Genomic DNA, 24289 nt, shown 5'->3' with positions numbered 1-24289 from the left:
CACCTTTCAGTGAGAGATGAACCAATCTTTTCCACCATCCCAACACAAGGGGCCCCGAGCTAAAACGTGACCAGAGTGTGGAGGCTTTAACCCTTTGCCCCTGCTGCAGTCCTGGTTGGAATCAACACACACACACTCTGCCGCCAGCGCTTGCAGGTCCCAAAGGGAGGAAGGCTCCTGGTGCCAGTGGGAGCTTTTCTCCCATTGCAAATTTATTTTGTTTAAAGCATTTCCAAACCACTTAATATTACTAAATTTCTAAATAGTAAGTTCTATGTGCTCACTGGAAGGACAGATCGTGAAGCTGAGGCTCCAATACTTTGGCCACCTCATGAGAAGAGAAGAATCCTTGGAAAAGACCCTGATATTGGGAAAGATTGAGGGCACTAGGAGAAGGGGACGACAGAGGACGAGATGGTTGGACAGTGTTCTCGAAGCTACGAACATGAGTTTGACCAAACTGCGGGAGGCAGTGCAAGACAGGAGTGCCTGGCGTGCTATGGTCCATGGGGTCACGAAGAGTCGGACACGACTAGACGACTAAACAAACAAAGTTCTATGTACAATATAAAAATGATGCCTTTTAAAACCAAAGTACAGCTTAAAACCAAGAAAACAGTGTAACAACATATAGAAACAACTAAAACAGAAATTCAAGGGATTCATACACTTAAATCAGGTTGCCCAGAAGGGAAGGTGGCCCTCAAGCTGCAGAATCTTCCCCATCCTTGCTCTATCCACACCTCCTGAACGTCACAGCTGCAGTAGTTGTTCCCCCGGCCAGTTTTCCATGTTCACTGTGGGAATTGTGTCCTCCCCCCAACCCAATGGGATGGCAAAGAAGCTGCACCGCTGCAGGACTCTGGATCATCTGAAGGACAAAACAGGCAATATATTAAGATTTCAATGTGTCGTGTTTTTTTCCTTTTAACAATGCCAGTTCCCTGGGATTGGAAACTCAGGATTAGAGGATTGCCCCAGAGCCTTGTTCTTCTTTCCTTATTCTTCTTTCTTTGGTCTTGGTCAAATGGCTGCAGGCTTTACTCAGCACCATAACACAGTTACTCGACTTGAGCACAACCAACAGATACCCATGGGCGTCCTTTCGTCTTCCTAAGAGCCTCCAGCAATCTCTGGAGAAGAGAATAACACAGCTCTGGTTCCCCTCAGCAACTCCAGCCACTGATAAACCTGATGGACACAATATCTGCAGATGGCTAAATTTGGCCATGAGAGCATTTATAATAACCAGCGAGGGCAAACCACGAGTCAGCTGGTTTGTCCATTGTGATGCCTTAATTCCTGAAGCATGTAAGACATATCGCAACACACTTTGATCTGTGTACATAATCTACATTGACCTTTTGATTTTGCTTCTTGTAATGCCAAGGATCGCGGAACCGTAGGCTTGCGACTAACCTTCCCCCTTTGGTGCGATAATACAGAACAAGGCTCCCTTTCAGTGTCAACAAAACAAGAAATGATATCTTTCAACCCTTAAAAAGTCTGACAACATCAGGCAGTGTATATAGTTAATTCCTGGTCATGGGAATTTGCTGTCCCCAGGCCAGACTACAGATAATGAATTATGTCAGTGAAAAGGCTCTGGTGGCCGGTTCTTTTCACAGAAAAAGTGACATCATCTGTGCAGCTCTCTGGCAATAAAGCCAAACCAAAAGCTATACGGCAGGAAATAACAGACAGATGTCTTGCAGGGCGCATTTGATCTGTTTCAAAGCCTGATGTAAGAAGTAAAAAAGTGGGGCTCTGCAGCATCGCCGCAGTTCTCACCTCCTCATTTTGTCTTCTGAACATTTGGAGGCAAAGCCCTCAGCCCCATTGGAAGTGCAGTTTATATATATAGTTGCATGCACATGCACACACAGAGAGAGAGGGGGAGAAAGAGAGGGGGGGGAGAGAGAGAATAATATAATAGGCTCACTGGTTTAGATCAGCGGTCTGTCTGGCCCAATATCCTGCCTTTGACATCAGACTTTATTAGTTGCTTGAGGGTGTGTGCAAACCAGCACAGCATTATTATGTAACAGAGTTAGTCCATTCATTGAATTGGTATAACTGGTACTTCACTGGGCTATTCATTTGTCTCTCCTGAATAAGCAACAGGGATGATGTTGTGTTGCTGACACATGGGAAAAAGTTTTAACTGTATATTTTATCTTTTAAAAAGACACATAAGTAGTGGGGAGTGCCTGGTGCTGCCTGGGAATCTGTAGAAACTAATTTTTTTTAATGGATTGTGTAATTTGTGAGTTTGGATATGTCACACCAAAAACCGGGCAAAGTCACAACACGGTTTGGTCCTCCATCTTGATTAAAAATGGTGCCCAGCACCCAAACTTTGATGAAGACTATGCCCCCCCTGAACCCCCATGCTGAGTTTGGTGACAAATCTTGAGAGGCACCCAACAAATGGACAAAGTCACATTTTTGTCCACTATCTTGATTCAAAATGGCACCCAGAAACCAAACAGTGACAAAGTCTGCCACCCCCGCCTCAGAAACCTTGGTGCCAAACTTGACATTGTCATCTCGAGAGGTGGGTGGACAGACAAGCAAACCACTTTCCAAATATATAGTAGATGCAAGTGGAGAACCTCGGGACTAGGGGCTGAATGTGAGCCTCGAGACCTCTTCATCTGGCCCTTGAAACTCTCCCCAGGTCACATCCCTCACAGGCCTTGCTCCATACCCAAAACGTTTGTGACTGGCTGGAATGTGTCCTTGAGGCCGTATAATTTCTCACGACTAGATGGAGGATGGAAAGCGGTCTTTGTGAGTGTGTGCGGAAACTCACATACTGTAGAAAAGAAACGTTTGCATGTTTTTCTCTGCCTGCATTTGCTTCTGGCGGACCCCAGAAAGTTGCTCAGAAACAAATATAGCCCTCAGGTTGAAAAAGGTTTCCTACCCCTGTATTGCATCAGGGCCGGCTCAAAATTTGAGGGGTGCCTGGGCAAAGCATCATCTAGTGGGCCTTTTGCTGTGTTGATGGGCTCCTTGGATTTTCTTGGTGGCGGCAGCACTCCAAAGGTGGAAGCCACCACTTAAATTTCCCACAAAGCCCTGGGATACCCAATATATTGTCATTCCAGTGTATTGTGAGAAATTAAAATGGAGACTCATGGCCCCAGTTTCCCACGGTGGTGGACCCTGTGGGGAATCTAGAAGCCCTAGCAGCTGCCCCAGGATGCTGATGCCGGGTCTGTATTGCATGTAGATATGTTGTCAACATGGATGATGAACATCTGAAAGACACATGCCGTACTAGCCTAAATTGCCAGAAACTGAAGAGAAGTTTTCTTTTGGCTGTGAAAGATAATGTTTGCAGCTGCCTGAGAACAGGCACCTGAAATCCTTTAGAGGGCCACCTTGTGAGTTTTTATTTATGTTCTTTGTCAGGCCCAGTGCACAGAGTCCTTTAAAATTTAGAAAATTTACCACTGGTATGACCACAACACTGCATTGGGGATCCATGACCTTATCTTATTTCTGATCCTAGTACGCAGCAGCTGTTGCACTATTAATAAACTGAATGAGGAATACAGAGTGCTCATGTCCAGGGTTATGGACAGTTATGGGTGTAGCATAATCAGAAGAAAAAGTCTGGACTTAGTAAACTTTGATCCCCTGTTTCATGGTGCCTGTAGTCATGTACCCCTAGCTGTGCACCATAAAGGCTCAAAGAGCTATCTTGGGAAGTTAATAATATCTAATAAATCTCGAATGATTTCGTGAAGAACTTTATTTATGAGTGGTGCTATTTGTTTTTAGCATTGCTTTTGTCTTTAGCATTGCTCTTCCATGTGCAATGGTCATTATATAATTGAAGTAACAGATCTCTTTTAACAGCAGAGTTCAATTATTATCTTACACAGCACATCAATCAGCTAGGAAACAAAGTTGTTGGTGGCTAAAAGGCAGTGGTGCTTTTAAGCAAAGAAACAGTTGGGCTTCATGAGCATCTTATACTGAACCTAAAATTAACTAGCTAATGGGGTGTTGCTTCCACCCAGGGAATGCTCAGATTGCTGATGGTTAAACAATTCTGGATGTGTTGCGAATCAGTACTTTTAACCCAAATAATTACTACAGCAGCATCCTATGCAAAGCAGGTATGCCAGAGCTTTGAAGACAACATGCTAGGAATGCCCCCAGACGTAATTGCTTTCCTGGATCAGACCAGAGGCCCATCTAAACCAACATTCTCTAACAACAATCAGTAAACCACCTCTGGAAGCCCAGCATGTCCAGGATTTTTTTCCAACTAGACTACTATAATGTGGGGCTATGTGGGGCTGCTCTTGAAAGCTGTTTGGAAGGCACAATTAGTTCAGAATGCAGCAGCTGGATAAATAGCTACAATGAGTACATAATTTCAGTTCTTTATAAGCTCTACTGGTTGCTGATCTCCCCCAGGCTTCCTCTTTCTCTAGGTCCTTCTGAGGCTTAAAAGACATCAGCCTGAGTCTGGAGGCTTGAAACATCTTCCCAGCCGCCGCACCCTTACTTAGCTGAAACCAATCCTGGATGACAGGGCTACTCATGAGTAAGCCATGAGTTTAACAGCTTCTTCCCTACAGCATGGCAAAATGGTGATAGCCATTCCTTGTTGCTTGTTCCCAGCTTGTGCTTTTCTGAGGTAAACTGCATCCAGACATGGAGGTTTCATACAGCTATTATGGCAGCCAATAGATATGACCACTACAAATATGTCAAATCCTGTTTTTCAAAGCCTCAAAGCTGGCATCAGTGATCAGCCCTTGGGTCTGCAGGCTTCCCGAGAAGCAAGAATTGGGGCATAGCTGCCAAGTTATCCCTTTTTTTAAGGGAAATTCCCTTATGCTGAATAGGCTTCCTCGCGAGAAAAGGGAAAACTTGGCAGCTATGAATTGGGGGGGGGGGTCTCATTGTATGGGGTCTCCTGTGTAAACTGCTTAGAGACTGCTGTCATTAAGCTTTATACAAATTGTTGAAATAAAATGAATGAATGAACAGAGTGGGGCCCTTCCCACACTAATGATGCTATTGGAACTGGACATCCCTGCCCCAGCACTGGAGGTCCCCACATCAGCTGCCTTGGTTCCTAGAGGGCTCTCAGATGCCTGCCTACCACCCACAGGGCCTCAGATGAGGAATTCAGAACTGCCCCAAAAGTGCCCAGCTTATGCATGGACACCATTGGATACAGCCCACAGTACATCAGCAGTCAAGAATGTTGCTATTTCATTGTTTTAGTAATTAAATTATAAAGGTAAAGGGGCCCCTGACCATCAGGTCCAGTCGTGTCTGACTCTGGGGTTGCAGAGCTCATCTCGTTCTATAGGCCGAGGGAGCCGGCGTTTGTCCGCAGACAGCTTCCGGGTCATGTGGCCAGCATGACAAAGCTGCTTCTGGCGAACCAGAGCAGCGCACGGAAATGCTGTTTACCTTCCCGCCGGAGCAGTCCCTATTTATCTACTTGCACTTTGACGTGCTTTCGAACTGCTAGGTGGGCAGGAGCTGGGACCGAGCAACGGGAGCTCACCCCGTTGCAGAGATTCGAACCGCCGACCTTCTGATGAGCAAGCCCTAGACTCTGTGGTTTAACCCACAGCGCCACATGGGTCCCTAATTAATTAAATGATAGTAGTAGTAATATTAATAATATTGTCAATTTGCAGGCTCGAGAAGACGTGATCCATATGCTGAAAACAGAGAAAATAAAGCCTGAAATTCTGGAGGCGCACTATGGCTCTTCAGCTCCAGAGAATGTCCTCAGGATATTGCACAGGGATGCTACCCTTGCTCATGAGAAATCAGTAGGGGAAGATGTCTATGAGAAGCCAATTTCAGAGGTAGGCACCTTTCAAATTACTCTAGGAACCTTGAGTCAGGATGTCCTTTTCCTTTTGACTTGCATTTGCGATTTGCTTTACAAAATACCACAATTGAAGGCATGGGCACACCCCCAACCTTGCATGTCTCTGTTTTCCTATCTTGCACCACATGTGACAGTGGCGACACTTGCGTACGTAGATGCCTAATCTGATCCTCTATAGTGATAGTGTGTTAGCGCTCAACACATTCCATGTTTGCAAAGTTTCCGAGAATTAAAAATCTAGAGAGCAGACTTTGAGGCTGTGATTGGATAAACACATGCCTTTCAGTAAGAGAACACTGTGAGAATTACCTCTGAGGAAACATGCATGTTCTGAATGTGGAACCAAGGACAACAGTATGTCACCATTTGCAAATTCCACAGCAGCACAGCACACCAGTGACCAAACCACTGTGATATCTGTATGTAGTCCTGTGAAGTTGACTGTGTTTTCTCTTGATCAGGTGTGGAAAACACTAAACCCAGGAGCCAAACACGGCCTGTTGGCCTTGAAAACATAAGCCCCAGGGATACTGTGGGGTTTGGGGTGTGTGAATCACCCTGTGTCCCAAATCCCATTTAGTTATTCCACAGAAACTTCTGACTTCTGATTAACTTGCTGACTCTATATAATGGATGACTATTATTACAGAATGGGTCTCTGTGCTAGGCATAGATGCCAAAGGCAGACTTTCCCCCATTTATTTATTTTTAAAGAGAGGGGTAACTGTTAGCTGTCATTGAGAACATTGCATATAGTGATCATGAAGTATAAAAGGGCAATCACAACTAATCTTCTTAAACTGCTCTGTACAGTTTAATTCTGAAGAGACTTAAGAGTGAGCCTTTAAACCTCACTGAGAATCATCCCTTCCTTCACACTGAAATCTCTTTCTCCTTCCAACGAAATCTGAAATAGTGTGCCGAATAATCAGTAGTCCCTTCCTTCAATCTAAGCCCTCATCAAAATCAAAATGTCAGTAGCTCATTGCTGAAGCAGCTTGGTATGGTTACAATTTTAACTGTCGTCCTCCTCTACATTTGATCTGTCATGGGCGAAGCTAATGGGAATCAGTGGTGTTTATTACTAGTGACTGCTTATAGGCAATGAAAGAGGCCATGCCACGTTTACGTTAATGCGACATCCTTGTTCAGCAGATGTACCAATGTCAGCCAACAATGTATTTAACACAGTCCATTTTATATTTCAACCAACCAGCTGGACAGACTGGAAGAGAAGCAAAAGGAAACATACCGGCGCATGCTCGAGCAGCTCCTCCTGGCAGAGAAATGCCATCGGCGCACAGTTTACGAGCTGGAAAATGAGAAGCATAAACATACAGATTACATGAATAAGAGCGATGACTTTACCAATCTCTTGGAGCAGGAGCGTGAAAGGTGAGCATTAAGAGACAGCCTGTTGAATAAACTCTGCATTTCAGGGGTTATTCTGATGGGAAACAACGGGTTTTCCAAAGACATTTTTCAGCAGAACTGCAGGATTCCAGATATCAGAGATATTATAGAGGGGGAATTAACATTTTTAATCCCAGCATCCCATATACTGTTTCTCACCACTGATCGAACCTTTCTGCCCAACCAAAACCTATTGTCAACTCTCTTGTACTGTTGAATCCACATTACAGATATGGGAATAATTCGTTCATATATATCACAATGTTATCCTGCTTCAGTGCTAGTGTCACAAATATGGTCTTTGTTAATGCTCCTGGTTCCACCCCCTCTGAAAATGCACAGCTATAATTGTAGATACACGCAGGGGATCCTTGGATCCCCGGCTCTTCCTCCTATGAAAACATACGCTCTTCTAATGACTTTTTCTGCTCTCCATCGCAGCACCCCCAGCAAAGAAAGAACTGGCGAGTTTCTCAGTAGCCTGTGATAATACATTCCTCTCTGCTTCAGTCATCCTGGCACTGAGATGCTCCTTGGCTGCTCTCCTGGTGATGTAATGCTGGGACCGCATCACCTGCAAAGGAAACTGATCTGCATCTAATAAAGAGCGCAGGCCTCTTGAATCAGAAACGGGAGCACTGATGTTAGCGGATTTCAAACATCTCTCTCGCCCCCACCCACCCCCCTTTGTGCTTTTGTTATTCAGGTTTCCTTCTCTTCCCTTTCCCATGAGAAGCCAGCCCCAAGCCTTTCTTCCCAAAATGTTTTCATTTTGCTCCACTTTATTTCATATACATGAGATGCAGAGCGACTGTGGAGGTCTAAATTCAGAGAGAGGCCTTCTCCTATGATGGGCTTAAAATCTGCAGACTTCTCTCTCTGGGTTTTGCGTGTTAAACATAACGGTTGCTTGAAAAATTTACGGCAACAGAGAAAGAAAAGGCTACACTAGTGTCATTTTGCTGTCAACTAGTTGAAGCTTTGTCAGAGCATGTAGGCCGGGTTTAAAACCGCTGCTTAGACTCGCGCAAGTGTGTTAACGCAGGAATAGAGACAGATTGTGTGTTAGCCCAGCTCCCATCAGCCCCAGCCAGCATGGCCAACAGTAGCAGACACTGATGTTGTAGCACAAGCTGCTTTTGAAAGCTTGGTTCCCACATAGGCAGTACGGGGCGGGGGAGCTCCCCATACAAACAGCTCCCCACACCCCATTGCCAGACTCATGTTGCTTCGTGACAGAAAGGCATTTTTCATAGGATTGTTTCATACAGATAGAGAAATGCCGCCCTCTGTGGGCTGAAGGCTTCCTTCCAAGCCACTGGAGTTCAGCTCTCTCCTCCTTTTCTGGGGAGGGATCTGTAGCAATTCCGCCCTAACACTTGTCTTTGGCTCTCACTTCCCTTGCAGCCCCTTTTAGGAGGCTTCCACCTTGGCCTACACACCCTCCTCTGTTGCAGAAACCACACACCTGGCCTGTGAGTCAAACCAATTGGATTTACTTTAGAGAAAAGTAAAGTGGGGCAAAATTCACCTTCACATAATATGCTTGCCCCTTTCTGTTGCCCCCCCTTTCTAGTACTTCCACTGCTGTTTAAAAGCATTGCTGGGAGGCAATAGAGGCAGAAGGTGCTGCTCTTCAAGAAAAACAAGTATAGAGTCCCCTTGGGCCCAAGAAGCTAATTTTATGATTCTCTGTAATCTGATCATAATTGGTAATTTCTAATAGCAATACACCTATAACAATATTTGAAGACCAAAAGCCAGAAGGTTGTTTCTTATATTAGGCCTACTCAGAGTAAACCCATTTGCTTTAATGGACGTGACTAACTTGGGTCCATTTATTTCAGTGGTCTCTAGGGCTTGCTGATCAGAAGGTCGGCGGTTCGAATCCCTGTGACGGGGTGAGCTCCCGTTGCTTGGTCCCAGCTCCTGCCAACCTAGCAGTTCGAAAGCACGTCAAAATGCAAGTAGATAAATAGGAACCGCTACAGCGGGAAGGTAAACGGTGTTTCCATGTGCTGCTCTGGTTTGCCAGAAGCGGCTTTGTCATGCTGGCCACATGACCTGGAAGCTATACGCCGGCTCCCTCGGCCAATAATGCGAGATGAGCGCGCAACCCCAGAGTCGGTCACGACTGGACCTAATGGTCAGGGGTCCCTTTACCTTTACCTTTATTCCAAGTACAACCTAGTAATTTGGATACAATCCAGAATTTTCATCTCATACAACATGATGGATTATATGTAAACATAAAATCTGTCACTTTAATTGTGCAAGGTGGTTTTTTTTTTTAATGTTCAGATACATTTTCTGCCCGTATCTTCTGAATGTTTCAGACATTCTGTTCATTAGTTTTTCTCCCTTGATTCTAAAGCTAATGATCCAGAGCATGGATGGTGGGTGAGGGTGAGCAGGACAGCGCTATTGGGTGTTGTGGGAATTTATAGTATTGCAATTATTACTCCTCTCACTGTACAGTGATTAAAATCTGCAAGAACAAAAGAGCAGGAAAATCAGTGTAATTTCTGAGAGTTCTGGCATAACAAATCCTCTTTCAGAACTGCTGCATATCGCTGGTATATCTACAACACTGATATATATTTTTCTACTTTTCTTAGGGATATGTTGAATTTCTTGAATTCAAAGACAATAATTTAAATGAAAGGGATGATCTCGGAAAAGACACCCACTAATTTCATTTAAATGTTTTCTAGTTGCCATAATGAATATTTAGAAGCTGGTAAATAAAAGGAAAACAACAACTCCTAATCCAGTTGTTCTTACTTCCAGCTGATCTTTAAGACAGCAGTTTATAGACACTACTAAGACTGGATGGAAATGGTTTCGAGCTTCTATGTGGATTGAACAGCTGTTAAGATTAAGGAGGGATAACTAGATAATTGCAGCCACATGATAACTAGACAGGGAGAAAGGAAGGTGCCAGGACACAGCCTCAAAATAGTTTTGCAGGAGGGGACCACAGCTCAGCAGGATAGCACATTCTTTGCATTAAGAATTCCCAGTTCCCAGGTTCAATCCCAGGCATCTCCAGATAAAAAGATCAAGGGGATGGGAAATACTCCCATCTAAGAACTTGGAGAGCTGCTGCCAGTCAAAGAATACAATATTAGTCGGTGAAATATACTCGGAGTCGCATAGTTATTTCATACTCTTTATTGCAGCTCGAAAACAGTAAGTGAATTCCCCCCCCCCAAACCTCTGGCTTTATATACATTATTTACACAATGGGTCCCGCCTGATTGGCTGATTCTGCTTCCCTCCTGGAGCCTGATTGGGCTGCTTCCGCAGGCCAATCAGGTTGTTGCATTCTAGGATCCTACCTGCCTATTGTTCTAGGATCCAAGCTTAGAACATAACAGTGGACAAATAGTCTGATTTGGTATAAGTCAGCTTCTTGTGTAGTGAGAATAATGGCCTGCCTGATACTGTTCTCATGTTGAAAATAAAATCTATTGAGCTTCCTTTGGGTTATAAATTACAGCCAATTCATATAATATCGTGAATGTTGTGAACACTCCTGTAGTGGAGAGTGAGTTGATGGCTTTAACAGGAGCTGGGAGTAGCCCAAGGATATTGTACTACAAGTTCCATTGACCTCAGTATGACTTACTTCTGAGTAAACATGATTAAGAGTGCCTGGTAAGAGTGTGATGTATGATTTTGCAAAATAAGTATAAAAAGGAAATGGATTTAGGTAGTTTCAGAACACCACAATTATTTATCTGCGTGTTTAGCATAAGGATTGATTTAGTACCAAGTAATGTAAAAGCGCATGAAATGTGGCTGACATTTGAAAAGATAAAACAGCTTTGATTTTATCTAGAACCAGACAGATCATATGGCTTACAAAAATAAATAAATACATTTTTGGTAGGGTTCTGTCATACTATGACTTTTAACTATCATGCCCTGTGGGCATTGCAGGGGCTGAACTAGATTATCCTCGGGGTCTCTTCCAATTCTACAGTTCTATGAAATGCCTGCCATAAGCTATAGTTTATGGTTTGCTGTTTCTGAAAGTGAAGTTTTGAGTCAGGCATGTGACTGACAGTGCAGTTCTCTACACAGAAGTACCGTAAGCCCAACTGGGTTCAGTGTGAGGTACTCTCAGGTAACTTTGTACAGTTTGGTATTGCAACCCATGCTTTCAAAGAGAACGGCACTGTATCATTCAAGCAAATGGAAGCCTTGCATTGATGGAGGAAGAGGAATGAGACAGGATCAACCCCCACCCCCCGGGCTTTCCACACCACCATCTGGTCATATGCTTTGAGAAAAGCCTGAATTCTCCCCAGTCAAACAGAAATGCTTTTAAATAAAAAGTGTCTAAGGTCATTATGTTTAGTTCATGAATCATACTCCTTAAAAGGCAATAAATGCATAATAGGGAGATATAGAACAATTCACGGCGTGATTTAAAGAAGAAGAAAAGCAGCGCCTCAGCCCATCAATTCAGAGGGAGAAAAAAGTCTCAAGAGAATAATATAATGTTTTATAACATCTGCCTGGAATGACCTGTTTTAAATAAAAGCACGGCTGGTGACTACGGCCAGTTGTTCAGCTAAAGTTTACTAAGTGAGGGGTTTTTAGGGAATATGATGTAAGTAATATAAAATGTATAGCCCAGAATCAGCACAGCTTGCAATCCTCTTCCCCCTTCCAGCATTCTTTTTTTCAAGGATATGTTTTATTTCTCTTTATTGAATACTTTTCCCAAGAGGCACAACATGAGTAATGCAATATATTTATATTAAAAACAGCCAGCTTTCGTTTTTCCCATGATTAAAAAACCCCCACCCTTCGCTCCACCAAAATGGGTTCTAGGAACACATTAACATACATTAAGCACTGCACAGGTGGAAATCTGCAGGTTTGCATAGAAATATGATAATTACCTAGAAGCCTCACCTCTGAGCATACAGTAACCTGGAGCATCATTAAGATGTGGCTTCTTTAAGGATGGTGATTCCTGGTTTGCAGGAAGTGCACTTTTCATGGCAGCAAGTAAACACGAATCCTGGGGAACAGTTGTTTGTTCTTTTGCAACAAGCATCTGGCTTTGTTTGTAGAGGATTTAAGCCATGTAGCCAAGGAATCTAGGAGTTCTGTGGGTGTTACCTTTACTACATTGCATGAGTTCCATTGCATGAGATAAGAAGCAGGTTTAAATGATGCAAAAGCACATTCCTGAAATCTATGTTTAAGAAGGGGCTGAATCCTGGAATTTAAGCAGCATGGTTGCAAGAAGAAGCTACTGCTTGTAAGTATGGAACCCAAAACTGATGGCAGCCACCTCCGCATTTAATTAATGCAGACCATAAGGCACAATGCAACATACGGCATATATGATACCAAGGTAGTTTTATGGAGAGGGGGGATCTAAAACACCTGGCTTCAGTCAAACACAGTTGAAAAGATCTTATTAAGATCACAGCCACACCATACATTTGAAGCACTCAGATGCTACTTCAACAGCCATGGTTTCCCTCAAAGAATCATAGGAACTGTAGTTTGTTAAGGGTGCTGAGAGTTAGCAGAACTGGGAATTACAAAACCACTTTTTAGTGCTCATTCGGAGCAAACGGCAATCTACCAGACTGTTGACATTTGCTCTAATTTAGCACTGAAGAATGTGTTTTCCCTGGGAAAGGAGTGGGTCAAGGGGAAAACCTCTTGAACTCACTCTTTCTATTCATGGGACAAGTGGAAGTGGGGATAAGCCCTAAGTGTTGCAGTAGTAAGTCCTTTGGGTTTGGCCAACCAAGTCTGAGCTTTTGAGCAGCATGAAATACAGCTTAGGTGGATAAATAGGTGTTTGGTTGCTCCTGATCTAGTTCTTAATTATTTATTTATTGTTTATACAGTAATGCGTGATTTGTTTTTATTACTGCAATCTGCTTAGCGTTGTCACAGGAAGGTAGGGGGGAAATAAAGAATCAAATCTGTCAAGAAAAATACCTCTGGCGGAAATTAAACAGATGAAAACTGATAGCTCACTCGATAGAGCATGGCACTCTTGATCTTGAGGTCATGGGTTTGAGTCCCATGTTGGGCAAAAGATTCCTGCATTGCAGGGGGGTTGGACTAGATGACCCTTGTGGTCCCTTCCAACTCTACGATTCTATGATTCTTTTTGCTAGCATGAAGACGCATTGAAGGGGGAAGTGCTCTGATTCATCTTCTAAATTGCAGCTGTTAAAAATAAGGGTGTGTGGAAAAGTTTAATTTCAGATGATGTTACCAAACTTCCAGAAAGGCGGTATATCTACCTACACCGTAGCTTGGGGAAAATGCATATCACCATGTCTTTCTTCACGGGTCATGTGAATGTACACCAAATGACATTTAATTCAATGACAGTGTAACCCAGATTTAGCTGCTGTAGGATGACCCCCTGGAGACTCATAAAGTGGCTGATTCTATATAAATCAGAACTTGTTTGTAGAGTGATGCTGTTAGTCCAACAGCAATCTCATACCCTCAAGCATTATGTCACAGCTGTCTCTTAAATACACAACAATTGTAGACTGGATTTTCAGTGTTGTTGTTTTTTAAATTGCAACCCAGTTTTTTTCTGAGTTAAAAGCAGACTTTGGGCATGTAAATTCCTAAGATAGTTAACCTAGTGTCTATTTAGGAGATGTATAGCAACTATAATAAACAGTCTCTAGAAGAGAGCATACTCTTCCTGTAATTTTTAGGTGGAGGGGATCATTTCAGCTTCCATTGTCCTTTGTGCTGCATTTAGGATGGGAATCTATAATAAATAAATAATGGTTTTACAGTACTTTACTTTCATGCTGTGTGATTTCAGCTCCTTAGGCTGATTCTGAAAGGATTGCAATTGCAGCTTGAACACATGTTGAATGGAACTGGCTGGAGTTCAATTAGTTTGGAAGGGGGGGATTTTGGGGGGAGGATGAGAATACACTTCTATTGTACCTACTCTCCCCCAAGCCTTTCTCTAGCCACTGTTTTCCTTTGCTTTCTGAAGTAGTGAGGCTCCACCCCCCCTCACTGCCCAAAGTTAAATCTGCACAATAATGAACCATATAAGGGAGGGATGACATCATCAGTGAGTGGTCCCAAGCTGTTTTGCACAACATTCACCTTTCATTGTTCTGATGACATGGCTGGAATGTGATGGCTAATTCCCTGTAGAGCAGGGGCTAAGCAGGGCCTGCAGACTAACAAACTCTTGCAAAGAGAGGCAGGGAGGGGGATCGAAAGTGCTCCTCATTAGGAGAAGGTAAGAAAACCACACTCTGCTGTTTTGTTTGTTTCCAAAATGTTGCTTCTTGTGTATGCACATTTTTCAGTACTTGCGCTAATGGATTTGCTTGGCAAGAAGACTCTGCTAAGAGCCTGTTGCATGTTAACAGGGAAGTACAGACATGTGCTTCGTTACAGCGGCAAATTAACTGCAGCTTTTAAAACTAGAACAGCTCGGATCTCCCTGTTGATTGACTTGGGGAGGGAAAACTGTACCTTGTATCAAAACATAGCGTGGCTTTCAAGGTATGGCATGTTCTGACCTTGTAAATAGATGCTATAAAACTGAATCTTTCCTTGGAGTTACTTTGTGTTTCAGTTTTCATTTCATTGTGCAGAAGACAATCGACAAGTTCTTCAGGGAAGGATAACCTAGACCAAAAACAGCCTTGGCAAAGCTTTAAATCTTTTGCTTCACATTGGCGTAAGGTTTTATTTCACTGCATAGTTTTGTGGGGGGTTTTTTGCCGACCTCTGTACTGATAATTTCTTATTATGTAACCAAGGCATTGAATTGTTTGGTCCTATATAAGCATTCTGTGTTGTGAGTACTCTTTAGGTTGTAATCCTGTGTTTACTTACCTCGGAGTAGGGCCCACTGAGCTCATTGGGTCTTACTTCTGAGTAGGCTTGTGCTGTTAATGTGATTGCTACAAAACAGTGTGCTGGGAAAGCCTTCAGGGCATTTGAAACAAGTGAGATATCCCACTGCTCTAAAACAGGAGAAATTTGTCTTGCACTGAATTCAACAAAAGCAGTTGGTGTTCATGGTGGATTAATCTTTAACTACTTTGTAAAATGATTATCTAGTTCTACCGGTAGTGGACTGGAATTGTTTATTTCGTTGGCATAATTTTTAATTGGGCAAATCCCAAGGCATGTTCTGAAAGCACGTGGTGGCAGCCACCTTAAAAATGTCAATGGCCTGGATCGGAGTCCACCTTGGAAGCTTATTATTGCATCTTGAGTTTAATAATGGAAGAAAGGTGGCATATGAGCAAAGGTAAAGGGACTCCCGACAGTTCAGTCCCAGTCGCAGACGACTCTGGAGTTGCAGCGCTCATCTCGCTTTACTGGCCGAGGGAGCCGGCGTTTGTCTGCAGACAGCTTCCGGGACATGTGGCCAGCATGACTAAGCCGCTTCTGGCGAAACCAGAGCAGTGCACAGAAATGTCGTTTACGTTCCTTCCGGAGTGGTACCTATTTATCTACTTGCACTTTGATGTGCTTTCAAACTGCTAGGTTGGCAGGAGCTGGGACTCAACAATGGGAGCTCACCCCGTCATGGGGATTTGAACTGCCGACCTTCCGATCGGCAAGCCCTAGGCTCTGTGGTTTAGACTTTAACAAACAAAGTTATTTTCAATGCTACCTTCTTTATCTGACCAGTCAAAAAACCTGAGTGGTGAATTGGGCAGATCATGCCTGCTTACCCAGTGTGTGTGTGTATAGACACACACACACACACACACACACACACACACACACACACACACACACACGTGATGGAGGTAGCATGTCCTGCGTCACAGGATGTCACATAAGCCATCTTACTCTTTACAGCAACTACATAAGTTAGAGCAATATGATTACTGTATTTCCATGTTATAGATCACTGGGGGCTCAGGTTGAGGAATAGCCTAATGCAGCATGCTTTGGCCTTGTTTTGGGGCTACAACTTCCACCAGCCCCAGCTAGAATAGCCAATGGCCAGAGAGGATGCCAGCTGAAGTTCATCACTGTCTGGAGGACCACAGGTTTCTCACCATTGCCATTTCTCTTACTTATGTGGATTTCATTTACTTGCAGTGCAGTCTCAAACATGTCTCCTCAAAGGTCTCATGCATGTCAGAATGTGCATTTGTCTTTGTATGGATGCAGTCTATGCACACCAGGCTGCTTTCAGTTGGATGCTCAGCTCAGTCCACATTATGGTACAGATAGTCGTGCAAACATTATCTTATTTAAAGCATGATGATGGCTGGATTGGAGCACCTGGATTCCCTCCTACATATGTTGTCGGAAATAAAGTTGTGCACATAGTCAGGTGTGAAGATCATGCAAGCCCTTGTTTTCTTGTGGAGCCCTCATCCCAAATTGTCGTTTTTCAGGGAATCCATACAATCCTTGCGTAGGGAGAAGAAATGTACACCTTTGTAAAAACACCCATGTAGGCCTGAACCTTTTCACTGTAAGCATATGAGCAAGGATTGTGAATTCCTATTTACGGTCAACTGATTAAAAGCTCTTGAAGTAATAGAATAGATTATGTTAATGATGCACAACTACTAAATATGATAGCTTTTGCACAGAAACAAGAGGCAACTAGGACACAACCAAGGTTTATTGTGCATTTCACAATAAGCTGTTGAACTATATTTACATTCAGCAAGACAACTCTTAAGAGCAAGTGCTGGATAGCTCCCTGGGGAAGTTTACTAACTTTTAAGGCTGGCTGAGGTGAGGGCCATCGTGTTTTTCTTAAATGGAGAGCTCTTCCATATGGGACAAGGTGAGGGCTGCAATTTATCACTCTGAAAGTTGTTGGAGGCTGTCTTCCAGTAGCGAGCGAGCTAGATCCACCACAACCCCTCACAACAGTTTCCCAAGAGGAAACTCTACTCAACGTTGATCTTTCATTTTCTCTATTGACTTTTTGGGAAAAGAAAAGCAAGAGAAAAGTTTTTTTTAATTAATTAATTAATCAATAAGACTGCTCTTCAATAGAACTGCCTTGTCTGGGGGGGGGGGCAAAAAGAACTCTGTAATCCCAACAGAAGAATGCAAATACTGTAATGCCAAAGCACAGCTGTATTGCAAGCTATGCCACATTGCTATTCAGAGCCTCAGTCTTCAAAATCCAACTGCAGCCCCCATACTTGCAGGCATCCAGTGGCAAAAATGCATGGATGGTTTCCTGCATATCTGCAGGGAAATCCAATCTCTCTCTTTGCAAAGACACTTTCCCCTCTGCTTTTCATCTCCTTGCAGCAGATAATTGCAGAGGAAAGAGCTGCAATTGTACACTTTTCACAACATCAGAGCCCTTTCTCCTCTCAGCTGTTCATTGGGGAGCAGCTGTTGCTTAAGAGGGGACCCAGAGGGTGGGTGCTTGTGCAGTTAGGAGTTCCTTACTTCATTGTAAGAAAATACATACAGCCCAGAAGTAGATTATTTTGGGTTTTGCACGCATATCCTCCATGAAAGTGCTTTCCATGTCTGAAAATCCATAGTAACCTGAATTGTTTTGTGTAATCCTTAATAAGGGGCAGGCTGAACAGTTTCCTCAGTGATTCTTTAGGCAATAGTTTTACACATGCTTTAGATATGTGTCAATTATTATTGTTTTTAAATCCACGACTGCTTGGTTTGTAGGTTGTAAAAGCAGAGTTATAAAAACATCTTATTACTTTCTGGAAACTTCTTTAAATATTTCTGGTAAGAGGAAACATGAAAACATTATGTGAACTTGAACTTTAAATAGCTTTATAGAGAAATATTTGCTACTACTCTAAAGAGTAGTAAAGTTGGCTGTTTAAGGAGAAAACTTCATTGAATCTGGAATGTTCTAAAGCCTGCAGTGACGTACCCACTGATGGCAGTTAATACAAGCAGAACAGTAAATACGGTAATAGCACTGATACTGCTCTCTTCCTGGAATAATATCAGTTTATACTAGTGAAAAGAATGCTCTATGCTTGGGTTCTCCTTTTCAGAACCCTTATTCTTGACCAACTCAAAGCATGTAAAAGGAACTCAGATCTCTAGAGAAATATCGATCTATAGTTCATTTCGGAGAAGCGATAAACTCTGGGCTAATCTGGAAATTTCTGAATATTCCAAATTAAGTGTGACTGGTTTGGTTTTTTTATATTCTTCTAATTAAATGACAAGGTCTGGCTAGTTGAGACTTTGACCTTGAGATAACCTAGAATTCCAGAAGCAAGGAACACTTTGTTCAAGGCAGGCTTACAAATATTTTAGGCTGAACCAGTAGTTGCTAGTGGGGTGGCACAGGTGGGGTGGTGTTTGTCACCAGCCTTCTGAACACTGAGCATCCCTTATGGTTCTTGAGAAAGGTTGCGTTCAGCATGGGGCAGGTGTGATGGCAGGAATGCCAGATTTTCTTCACCACTGAGTTGCACCGCACTCTCTCTGTCTCAGGAACTAGCAGTGATGCTCAGTGTTTGGAAGGCCAGCGAGCAATGCTATACTCCACTAACTGGTACTAATCTCAGCTTAATACCTCCAGTGAAGGAGAGCATGCTTCCTCCCTAGACAGTCTTTGCCACTGCACAAGGTCACAATGTGACCATGGCACAAATAACTGGCCTATGTGGATTTGATACACTGACTTCTACTTTAAGCTATGCTCTCAGCCATGGAACAGCATTAGCAAGCCAGAGCAACATTATCCTGGGCTGGAGATGCCTAATGTGCCAGTGCTGCATGTGAAATTGAAGACATCCTCCATGAATTTGCCTAAACCTCTTAAAACCCCATTTAAGGTTGTTACTAATGGCACTGCTTCTTCAAAATAATGATGTGCTTCCTGAACCTACTGCCAATCAACCCCATAGCATGTCTCTTGAATCTCGGGTAGGAGAACAGATTGTGACAAACTACCTCAGGGAAGATGGGAGCAAGGCAACATGGCCAAGTCTGTTTTTTAACCTTGGTCACTCCCAGCCTATTAACAACTGGGAATTCAGAAATTCTCAATAATATAAATATGCAGCAAGAACTATCAATATTGGGGTTCCCATGACAATTTACTGGGCATAAATTAAAGCTGGGGCACAATGGAAACAAAAACTATATTTTTATGAACCAACACTCAATGGAAGATAAAGCTTGATAGTTTCACTATTAAAGGCACAGTACTTGTTTTCTGTCAGAAACACTTTCAGGTTTAAACAAGAATTTTTTTTTAAAAAAAATTCCCAGCAAGAGAGCTGCTTCTACGAAATCTATTTCATCCCAGAATGGCTATCTGCTTTTACTCTGCCTGTAAAACACCTCTAGCCCCTTTGTAAGGCCTCCCCCTTCCCCTGACGAAATTAATCGGGTTTATCCTTCCTGATAAACCCCTTTGCACAGCAAGCTGCTTCCCTTGCCATGCCCCTTTCTGCTGGTTAAACCATCAAATTATCCCTTTACCATCCTCACTCTCTCCTGAGTGGTCATTCCTCTTCCCTGGCATGACTGGCTAAGGGTCGCCAGGAGGGATAACCCAATGGTTTGTCAGCTGCACAAGCATCTCTAAATGTGTTCTTCCTAGTTCAGGGATGGGGAACCTCCAGATGATGAGATGGCCCTTCAGATGATGTTGGACTCAGGCTCCCATCAGCCCCAGCCTACATGACCAGTAGTAGTGAAAGATAATGGGAGTTGTAGTCCAGCAACACCTGGGAGTCACAGGTTCCCATTCCTGTTCTAATCATGCATACTTTTTAAAATCTCTGTGATGTTCCCCCTTAGCACACACTCTCTGAAGCTCCATGTTCTTGAGCCTTTCCGAGGAAACTGTTCCAAGATCTTGACCATTGTAGTTTCTTTTCTGTGCCTTTTCCAGCTCTACGGCATTCTGTTTGGGTAACCAGAATTGCACACAGTATTCTAAATCTGGGCACAGATTTGTATAATGGGATTATACTTTCTCTGTTTCTTACAGCTGGGGGGCAGGGGGCGGGATGAGCTAAGCCTCTGTCCACTGTTCCTACTATGCTCATCAATGCGGAAAGAACATTTGGGGACTGAAATTCATTCTGTTGTAGTGAGCAAATATGATTTACGGTTCTAGAGGAAGTTTGGGCAAATGGCATATTAGAATTTTTTTATTTTAAAATTTTTTTTAGTAAAGGATCTTTGAACTGATACACTGCAATAGTAAGAGTGAGATAACAATTTGTATTCATTGGGTTTGAAGTTACTGATCCAAGTTAGTGTCTGAACTGGAACTAAGCCAGAGTTTTTACTTATATATACACACAACTCCCTGCTAATGGACATGAACTCTATCCAAACCCAGTTTTTTAGTGGCTTAACCCTTGGCTTTCAATACATAGAAGACCAGGCATCAGATGTGTAGTCATGTAATCATTGGCACAATATGTCTCTAAAGAGGCAGAGAGGCATAAAAAAAATGTTTCAACTTTGCAGTGATGGGAAAAGGTAAATTTAAACCTTTGGTGTGATCCATAAGAGATCTTATGTTCTAATGTTACCCAAGCATTGGATAACATTAGAACAGAAAAGGATCCTGGCTGGACTAAACCAACGACTTACATATAGTACGGACAGATGTCATCTATAGGGAAGGTAGTACATGTTTCAATGACAGTATGTACATTAGTTGAGAAATTTTCTGGTGAAAAAAATCTGGCGGCTGGGGAAGGAGAGGATCAAAAGGAGAATTTCCTTCCTGCCCTTTCTTGCTAAAAGCTGTGTAACAATATGCACAACAGCTCCCAAGGAATGTACTTTTAAAAGAACCCTTAATGTACTCTCCCCTTAAAGGAATAGCATTCTGCACATTTTGGCAACAGTACAATTTTGGGCGTACTCATATGTACAAGCACCTAGAGGAGGGATGGGGAACTTGTAGGGATGGGGAACCTGTAGCCATCCAGTTGTTGCTTGACTCAAACTCCCATCATCCCTGGCCTGGTGCTGATGGGAGTTGGAATCCAGCAACATCTGAAGCCCTACATGTATTCCCCCCCCCTTGATTAGAGATATGCATAGTTTAGGTAGTAGGAATTATTATTGTGTTCTTTTTCAAAGAAGCTTATGACACTGTGTGTTTCCCCCTTCCTCAGATTAAAGAAGCTTCTTGAACAGGAAAAGATCTACCAAGCCCGAAAGGAAAAAGAGCATGCAAAAAGGCTCAACAAGCTAAGAGAAGAATTGGTCAAACTCAAGTCATTTGCACTCATGCTTGTGGATGAAAGACAGATGCACATTGAACAACTGGATCAGCAAACCCAGAAAATACAAAATCTAACTCAAAAACTAAGGGAAGAAGAAGAGAAACTTAAGATTCTGGGTACCAAAGGAAAAGAGGATGGTCAGAAGCTAATGAAGCTAGAGGCAGAACTTGAACACAAGACATCCTCCTTTTCCCAAGAGCATGAGGAGATGACTGCCAAATTGGCTAGCCAAGAGTCGCACAATAAACAGCTCAGGCTGAAACTGGCTGGTTTAACCCGGAGAATTGAGGAGCTGGAAGAAACCAACAAAAACCTTCAGAAGACTGAAGAAGAGCTTCGGGAACTGAGAGACAAAATAGCCAAAGGGGAATGCGGGAACTCCAGCTTGATGGCTGAGGTGGAAAACCTCCGCAAGCGGGTGCTTGAGATGGAAGGCAAAGACGAGGAGATCACAAAGACTGAATCTCAGTGTAAGGAGCTTAAAAAGAAACTACAAGAAGAGGAGCATCACAGCAAAGAACTGAGGCTTGAGGTGGAGAAACTGCAGAAGAGAATGTCTGAACTGGAAAGGTTGGAGGAGGCTTTCAACAAAAGCAAATCCGAATGCACTCACCTGCGTTTGAACCTGGAGAAAGAAAAGAACTTAGCCAAAGACTTGATCAATGAGTTGGAAGTGGTGAAGACACGAGTGAAGGATCTTGAGTCTTCAGAGAGTAAGTTGGAGAAAGCTGAATTAAACTTGAAAGATGACCTGACAAAGCTGAAGTCTTTTACCGTCATGCTGGTCGATGAGAGAAAGAACATGGTGGATAAGATTAAGCAGGAAGAGAGAAAAGTTGAAAGCTTGAATAAGAACTTTAAGGTGGAGCAAGGCAAAGTTATGGAAGTGACTGAGAAACTAATAGATGAGAGCAAAAAACTGTTGAAGTTGAAATCTGAAATGGAGGAGAAAGTGTCCAGCTTAACAAAGGAAAGGGATGAGTTAATTGGCAAGCTGAAGAGTGAGGAAGAAAAGTCCGCTGAGCTGAACTGCAAAGTGGATCTGCTGAAGAAAAGGATTGATGGCATAGAGGAGGTAGAAAGGGAAATAGCCAGAGGCCACGTTAAAAAGGGGACTGGGCTTACTGGACAAGAGGACAACAAAATTAAAGAGCTAACAGTTGAAATTGAAAGACTGAAGAAGCGTCTCAAGCAATTGGAAATTGTTGAAGGAGACTTGATGAAGACGGAGGATGAATATGATCAGCTAGAGCAAAAATTTAGGACTGAGCAGGATAAAGCTAACTTTCTTTCTCAGCAGCTGGAAGAAATGAAGCTCCAGATTGCAAAAAACAAAGCAATAGAGAAGGGAGAGGCAGTGACTCAGGAGGCAGAGCTGAGGCAAAGGTTTCGACTGGAAGAGGCGAAAAGCAGAGACTTGAAAGCAGAAGTGCAGGCTCTTAAAGAGAAAATTCATGAGCTGATGAACAAAGAAGACCAGCTTTCTCAGCTCCAAGTGGATTACTCAGTCCTTCAGCAAAGGTTTATGGAAGAAGAAAATAAGAACAAAGCCATAGCCCAGGAGGTGCTGAATCTGACGAAAGAGCTTGAGCTGTCTAAACGCTACAGCCGTGCCCTGAGACCCAGCATGAATGGGAGAAGGATGGTAGATGTGCCTGTTACATCCACTGGAGTACAAACTGATGCAGTAAACAGCGAAACAGCAGAAGAGGAGACACCCGCTGTGTTCATAAGGAAATCCTTCCAGGAGGAGAACCACATTATGAGCAATCTTCGACAGGTTGGGCTCAAAAAGCCCAGCGAGAGGTCATCTGTGCTTGACAGATATCCTCCTGCAGCAAATGACCTCACCATGAGAAAATCCTGGATCCCATGGATTAAAAAAAGAGAAAATGGCTCTCAGGTGACTCCAGAAAAAGGAGCCAGAATACAAACCAGTCCAGAGCGTCCTGGGGAGGTTGTCCTTTCTCCAAAGCAAGGGCAGCCTCTCCACATTCGGGTAACTCCAGATCACGAGAACAGCACAGCTACTCTGGAGATTACTAGTCCAACTGCTGAAGATTTCTTCTCCAGCACCACCGTTATCCCAACTCTGGGGAATCAGAAACCACGGATTACTATCATTCCCTCTCCTAACGTCATGTCCCAAAAAGGGAAAGGGGGTGAGAGCCCAGCGGGCCCAGAGCGAGCCATGTCTCCAGTAACTATAACTACTTTCTCCAGAGAGAAATCTTCAGAGAGCCCAAAGTCTCCATTCATGGAAAGACCTGTGTCACCAATTCAAATAATGACAGTGTCTACCTCGGCAGCACCTGCAGACATTACCATGTCTCCAGAATCACAGGACATGACCATGGGGAGGGCTGTGTTTAGAGTGACGCCAGAAAAACAAACTGTCCCAACTCCCGTCCGAAAGTACAATGCCAACACGAACATTATAACGACCGAGGACAACAAAATTCACATCCACTTAGGGTCTCAGTTTAAACGCTCGCCTGGCACTTCTCAAGAAGGAGCAAGCCCTGTGATAACGGTCAGGCCTATGAATGTAGCAGCAGAGAAGGAGGTGATGACTGGGACTGTCCTCCGTTCCCCCAGGAATAACATATCCTCAAGGCCTGGAGCAAGCAAAGTGACAAGTACCATCACTATAACTCCAGTTACTACGTCATCCACACGAGGAACACAGTCCATGGTAAGCAATAGGGAATCTTGTGGAATATGTTTGCATGCAATATGGTAGGGAAAAATATGATTTTTGAGGGTTGGG

At 43.3% G+C, this 24289-nt stretch overlaps 1 protein-coding gene and 1 long non-coding RNA gene across 7 annotated transcripts in view; one reads left to right on the top strand and one right to left on the bottom strand.

Annotated features, from left to right (window-relative positions):
* The window catches only part of FILIP1 (filamin A interacting protein 1), an 83838-nt gene that overhangs the window by 49208 nt on the left and 10341 nt on the right, over nt 1–24289 (top strand). For 5 of the 6 annotated variants that reach the window (XR_015948912.1, XM_088665904.1, XM_035109585.3 and 2 more), the window contains 3 exons: nt 5682–5855; nt 7098–7276; nt 21409–24214. Coding sequence is in view for 5 of the 6 variants with exons in the window: in XM_088665904.1 (XP_088522030.1) it covers nt 5682–5855; nt 7098–7276; nt 21409–24214 (3159 nt within the window). In the remaining variant the exon portion in view is untranslated. Of the gene's footprint in view, nt 1–5681; nt 5856–7097; nt 7277–14394; nt 14565–21408; nt 24215–24289 lie in introns of those variants that run through there. The other variant, XM_088665905.1, reaches the window with a different exon arrangement.
* Nucleotides 562–12366, bottom strand: LOC148686216 (uncharacterized). Its single transcript, XR_015948913.1, has 3 exons — nt 12224–12366; nt 7134–7193; nt 562–871 (listed from the first exon to the last, which is right to left on the bottom strand). It is a non-coding gene; the product is annotated as an uncharacterized LOC148686216 (long non-coding RNA).

The sequence above is a fragment of the Zootoca vivipara genome, chromosome 3 (genome assembly GCF_965207765.1).
Source record: "Zootoca vivipara chromosome 3, rZooViv2.hap1.1, whole genome shotgun sequence".
Classification (NCBI taxonomy): Eukaryota; Metazoa; Chordata; class Lepidosauria; order Squamata; family Lacertidae; genus Zootoca; species Zootoca vivipara.
Note: the sequence above shows the minus strand (reverse complement) of the source record. Positions and strands in the feature narration are given on the sequence as shown.